This window comes from Microcaecilia unicolor, chromosome 11 (assembly GCF_901765095.1).
Source record: "Microcaecilia unicolor chromosome 11, aMicUni1.1, whole genome shotgun sequence".
NCBI lineage: Eukaryota > Metazoa > Chordata > Amphibia > Gymnophiona > Siphonopidae > Microcaecilia > Microcaecilia unicolor.
The window spans coordinates 180793863-180799862 of NC_044041.1; the positions used below are offsets into that span (position 1 = coordinate 180793863).

The 6000-nt window shown below is 43.5% G+C and overlaps 1 protein-coding gene across 1 annotated transcript in view; it reads right to left on the reverse strand.

Annotated features, from left to right (window-relative positions):
- Positions 1-5250, reverse strand: part of LOC115480385 (leucine-rich repeat and fibronectin type III domain-containing protein 1-like protein) — a 49633-nt gene extending 44383 nt beyond the window's left edge. Inside the window, exon 1 of the mRNA XM_030219039.1 lies at positions 3862-5250. Within this exon, the coding sequence (XP_030074899.1) occupies positions 3862-5246 (1385 nt within the window). The 5' untranslated portion in view covers positions 5247-5250. The remainder of the gene's footprint in view (positions 1-3861) is intronic.
- Between the last annotated feature and the right edge of the window lie 750 nt (positions 5251-6000).

Genomic DNA, 6000 nt, shown 5'->3' on the forward strand with positions numbered 1-6000 from the left:
GGTACGCTTTGGGAGGGGGAGGTCCTAAGTATGTTTTCTTTTTATCTGATTAGCTAAAGTCCTTCATAGAGCTTAAGAATATTGTATAACATCTGATTGGTATTGTTTGTTATACTGTAGAATTACGTGTTATGTCCTTTCTTTTTTTTTTTTTTTTTTTTTGCCTCAGTGTCTTAGTTACTCTACCCCTTACTATTGTAGCATAAGGAAGAAGAGAGATTAATGCTTCTTTATTTTTTTTAATGAATGTAATTTCTTCTTATCTCTTCTGTAACAAGTACATACTTGTGAATTATGTTGAAATTAGCAAAAATAAAATAAAAGCCTCTCTCCCCTGGTATCCAATCCTCCATTGTGTCCGGCACTGGCAGCCGCACTGGTAGAGGAGTCGCAGGTGCTGGTGGGATCAGCACCGGAAGCCTCAGATGGGGGTGACGCTCAGCTGGTGAGCTGTCGAGAGTGTGAGAATGTTGGAGTAGTTAGGGGGGGGGGAGGAACCAACAACTCTACCAGTGGCTTCTTTGGACAGCATATGGAAGACTTTACAAGATTTTTCTACTTATTTTAAGATGACCTCCAATGAGGTAACCTCTTTGTTTGGGAAAGTGGATGGTCTAATTAAGGTGGTAGAGTTCATAAAATACATGTATAAAAGCTGATTCTCATCAGTGCATACATGCAAAAAATTACTCTTTGGCGCAGGGATAAGAGTGCAGTAGCTTTGAAGAGGGCTATTTCTCAAAGGCACATGGAGGGGCATAATCGAACGAAAACGTCTATCTCCATGGGCGTTTATCTCCGAGAACGGGTCCGTGAAGGGGCGGACCGAACCGTATTTTCGCAAAAAATAGACGTCCATGTTTTATTCGACAATTTGTGAGCTGGGCGTTTTTGTTTTTCAGTGATAATGGAAAATGAAAGCGCCCAGCTCAAAAACGAATAAATCCAAGGCATTTGTTCGTGGGAGGGGCCAGGATTCATAGTGCACTGGTCCCCCTCACATGCCAGGACACCAACCGGGCACCCTAGGGGGCACTTTTACAAAAACAAAAAAAAGGTTAAAGAGCTCCCAGGTGCATAGTACCCTTCCCTTGTGTGTTGAGCCCCCCAAATCCCCCTCAAAACCCACTGCCCACAAGTCTACACCATTACTATAGCCCTAAGGGGTGAAGGGGTGCACCTACATGTGGGTACAGTGGGTTTGGGGAGGGTTGGGCGACTAAGCATTAAGCAGCACAATTGTAACAGGTAGGGGGGATGGGCCTGGGTCCACCTGCCTGAAGTCCACTGCACCCCCAAACAACTGCTCCAGGGACCTGCATACTGCTGCCAGGGAGGTGGGTATGACATTTGAGGGTGAAAATAAAAAGTTGTGAAACATCATTTTTTTGTGGTGGGAGGGGGTTAGTGACGTACTGGGGGAGTCAGGGGAGGTCATCCCCGATTCCCTCTGGGGGTAATCTGGTCATTTAGGGCACTTTTTGGGGCCTTATTCGTGAAAAAACAGGGTCCAGGAAAAGTGCCCTAAATTCTAGCTACAAACGCATACTTTTTTTCCATTATTGGCGAAAGGCGCCCATCTCTGTTCGGGTGATAACCATGCCCCAGTCCCGCCTTCACCACGCCTCCGACACACCCCCGTCAACTTTGTACGCTTCTGCAATGGAGTGCAGTTGAAAACGTCCAAGTTCGGCTTTCGATTATACCGCGTTATTCGTTTTTGTGAGATAAACGTCCATCTCCCGATTTAGGTCGGAACTTGGGCGTTTTTGTCATTCGATTATAAGCAGGATGGGTGCCTATGCTGCCTTTTATACAATAGGAGGGACATATGCATCTTGACAGCCTAGGTGCCCTATAATAAAGTTAACAGAAATTTTTTAAGCCATTTATCCAGGTAGGTACCAGTTTGCTATGTAAAAAGACTGTGTGAAAAATATGAACCTTCAACCCTGCTACAAGGAAGCATAGAGTTCCACCATGCATACACCTTACTTCTATTCATATGAGAACGTGCTTTCCTCCAGGGATCGCATTTAGATCAAAGGAGCAAAACAGTGCATGTAGATTGAATTTTGAAATCTAGGTGCATTATTGTTCATGCAAAAAAATCCCTGTAGAACAAAGCAAGCACAAATATGTGTAGGTACTTGATACTCATGGCAATTTTCAAAGCAAAAGTAAACAACTGGGGCATATGTATGTACACTGAAAATCGGTATAAAGATTTGTCAAAAAGTACCCATGGACTTTGGAGCAATATGGACAGTTTGAAAATTGTCACCTCAAAAGAGAGTAAGACTTTCATGATTGATTAGCTATCAAAGAACAGAAAAATAGCAAGAATAAGACTTGGATCAGAAAGGGGACTTGAAACAGACAAATCAGCATCAATCATTTAGTAACAAATCCAACTGCAGAATTCTATATCCTATCTAACGACAGAGTTCAGTCTTTCCAGTGAACTCTTGGTGACCACTGCTGTATCTTGTACTAGAACATGAGACGTTCTGATGGCTTAACCTTTCTGGCATGTGATCTCAGAATTGTTTGTAGAAAGTGGGACACATGCTTGGAATGCCCTCCCAGTAGAGGTGGCAGGACAAAAACAATGATGGAACTCCAAAAGGCCTGGGATAAACTCAGAGAATCTCTATATTGCAAGAGATTGGAAACAAAGATCTCTATGTAGCACGAAGCTGGAATCAAAGCATAGAGTTTTTCCGCTCAAAGCGGACCTTAAATAGAAAAGGGACATCATGCAAAACAAAGAATGACAGTTACAACCCTAAACAAGAAAGTAGGGTAACCTGTATAGAGTAGCAGTACAAACCTAATTGCCTTACAGGGCAGACCAGATGAATCACGTTGATCTTTATCTAGTATCATTTACCATGAGATCAATATTCAGAAGGCCATATCCAGGGAGGAAAGACTCTACCTGGATAAGTTCCACTGACTGGGTCCATACTTGGATTTTCAGCCGCTTTATCTGGGAAATGCTGCTTAATCCAGTCAGACCACCTTGACACTATCTGGGTAGTGCTGTGGTGATTGCGGTGAGGAGCTTGGGTGGAACTGGGAGCTACCTGGTTAGTAAGTGATATTCGGTCTGCTAACTGGGTAACTGCCTGGATAAAATTAGAACACAAGAAAGGCGATCCTATCTTTAACTGGTTACCTACCAGTTGCCAGTCGGAAAATCACTAGCACACAGATAAATAACACTAGCCAACCTATACCCAGATATATGGCACAGGCTAAACATCTGGGTATAAAAGGCCTGCGATAAAAGGCCTCTCTCTCTCTCTCCATTAGAGAGGTTTCTTCAATGCTGCGTTCGGCACCTAACCCTTACCGTTCAGTGAATCCAGACTGCCCCAATTTGACTGCCCTATCAGACCGACCGTTCACTTGTCTATTAGATTGTAAGCTCTTTGAGCAGGGACTGTCTCTCTTTGTTAAATTGTACAGCGCTGCGTAACCCTAGTAGCGCTCTAGAAATGTTAAGTAGTAGTAGTAGTTTCCCATGTTCTTTCATTTTTTTTTCACCTTGCCAAATCTCTGTTTGTTATCAGATCCCAGGACTGCCTCAACATATCTGAAGATGTAACTCAGCTTACATTCTGTCAGCATAATGTTACATGTCAAGTTAGTGACTAAAACCACATCTATTCCTCTGCTTAATAAGACATGTACCTCCATCATTCTAGGTGTCAAGCATTTACTTTCCATAATCCCTCTTGCTGTATATAACGGTTCATAATTATAACTTGATAAATATTACTTAGCCTTTGACTCAGCATAAATGTCCACCCTTATCGGAATTCAGTATCCTGTCTTTAAAATAAATCCACTCACCTGTACACTAGTGTGTTATCAGAAGAGCTGTTGTATTGGATCTGGTACATATGGACTCCTGGGATGTTCTTCTGTGGGTACCACTGAATGAGAGCTGTAGAAGATGTCTTGGTGGCTGCTATCACCTTCTTGTCTTGTTGAATGCTGGTCTCATTCCCACCACCAGGGGAACTCGATTTAGCAGAGATAAGGATATCGGAGGGCCCCGACTCTGGAAGTTTAACATGATTAGTTGTGTTGGCAAAATGAGGCAGAGGATTGATGTATAGTTCAACTGAGGCAGTGGCATCTCCAGCTGCATTGGAGGCAATGCAGGTAAAATTACCGCTATCCTTTATGGTGGTAATGAGAACTTCAAGTGTTCCATTGTCATATGAGATTGTCCTGGATGAGTTAGAAATTACTTTTCCTTCTGGTGAGACCCAGTGGATTGAAGGATCTGGGTCTCCAATAGCTTTACACTTGAGTAAAACCTCTTCTCCTTCCATGACTGATGTCTTACCTGAATGTCTGGTGATCACTGGTGGGTCACAGATAAATTCCTCCTCGGGGATGGTCCAGAAATATTTTCCCAACAGATCTGGAGGAGATGCACAAGTCTCCAGATCATCTTCCCTGGTAAGGCGTCTGAGCCATAATAGCTCACAATTACAGTGTAGTGGGTTACCCCCAAAGCTGAGAACCAAAGAGGTCAAAGGAGAGCCCTTGGACTTTGCATACACTGGTATCCTCAAAAACAGTGGATCTGGTGGGATTTTCTTCAACTTATTGGATGTCATATCTAGCCGTGCTAGTTTGAGAAGGTTGGTAAACACCCCCTCAGGAACAAAGTCAATAAGGTTATGGTCCAAGCTGAGTGAGTTGACATTATTCAGTTTCCCAATGATATCCCAGGGAATGCTAATTAAGTTGTTGTAGGAGAGGTCCAGATCTTCCAATATCCCAATAAAGTCATCAAAGGAGCCTGGAGCTATGTGCTGAAGCTGGTTGTTACTCAGGATTAGGTGGCGCAAATTCAGCAGCCCTTTGAAGTGAATACTGCTGATGCTAATTATCCTGTTGTTATCTAGGTGCAAAGCCCGCAACCCTCTCAGATCTGCAAATGTATAAGGCATGATTTGGCTTATCGTGTTTCTGGAAAGAGTCAAGTGGAGAAGGCTGGTCAAGTTGGCAAAGTCCTTCCTTCGGATCACTGTGATGAAGTTGTCAGTCAGTCTGAGCTCCACTGTCCGACGGTCAATGACAGGTGGCACAAAAAGTAAGCCCGTCTTGGTACAGAGGATGGCAAGGGAAGGCGCCAAGTTTTGACACATACATCGCTTGGGACAGACCTGGGCTCTCACAGACATGCTGAATATCAGCACATAGAAGACCAGTTTTTCCATGATACCTCACTGGACAGAGCTGACAGAGGGAAGAAGAGAATCTAGTTACATCAGTGAAAAACAGCAGTACAAGTGCAGCTTTGAATACAACAGACAGAATGTTTATAAGCTTCTCTAGGGACTTCTCCGTTTGACACTTTCTAACAGGCTTAAATATCAAACTAATATATTTTCCTGCCATCTTAAGCTCCTTTCTATATTTCCAATACCTTTTGTTTAGTTAACGCATATACTGTAATTCTCATTCAATAGTAGTTGCTATAGACATGTTTTTTCTTCTTCAGAGCCAAGTTTATATAAGGGCTGGAAATATCACTTAGAGCCTGATTCACTAAGCCTTACACCCCCCCCCCCCCCCGCCATAGACAGAGAGTGAGAAAAATGCCTTAGTGAATCAGGCCCTCAATGGTTAATCTCATATAAGGTTGCCAATTGGCAGTTTATTCCCTAGCCAGGCTTATTGCCAGCAGAAGTAAAAATCTGGCTCCATAAAAGCTGGTAACAGGTTTCACAATGGTTTGGACAGGTTGGGACAGTGGCCTGCAGAGATCTTCAGTGTTCCAGCAGTGAAACATTTCAGCATGAGGCTGGAGTCGGTGTGTGTACTCTGGCATATCCTGCAGCATCCTGCCTCTGTGTCCATGGAAGCCCATGCCAGCACTTGGGTCAATGCAAGGTTTGCCAGCACACACAGTGATTCCAGCCCTGCACTGAATTGCTTTACTTTTGCTGATGCTACATCCGTTAACAGGGC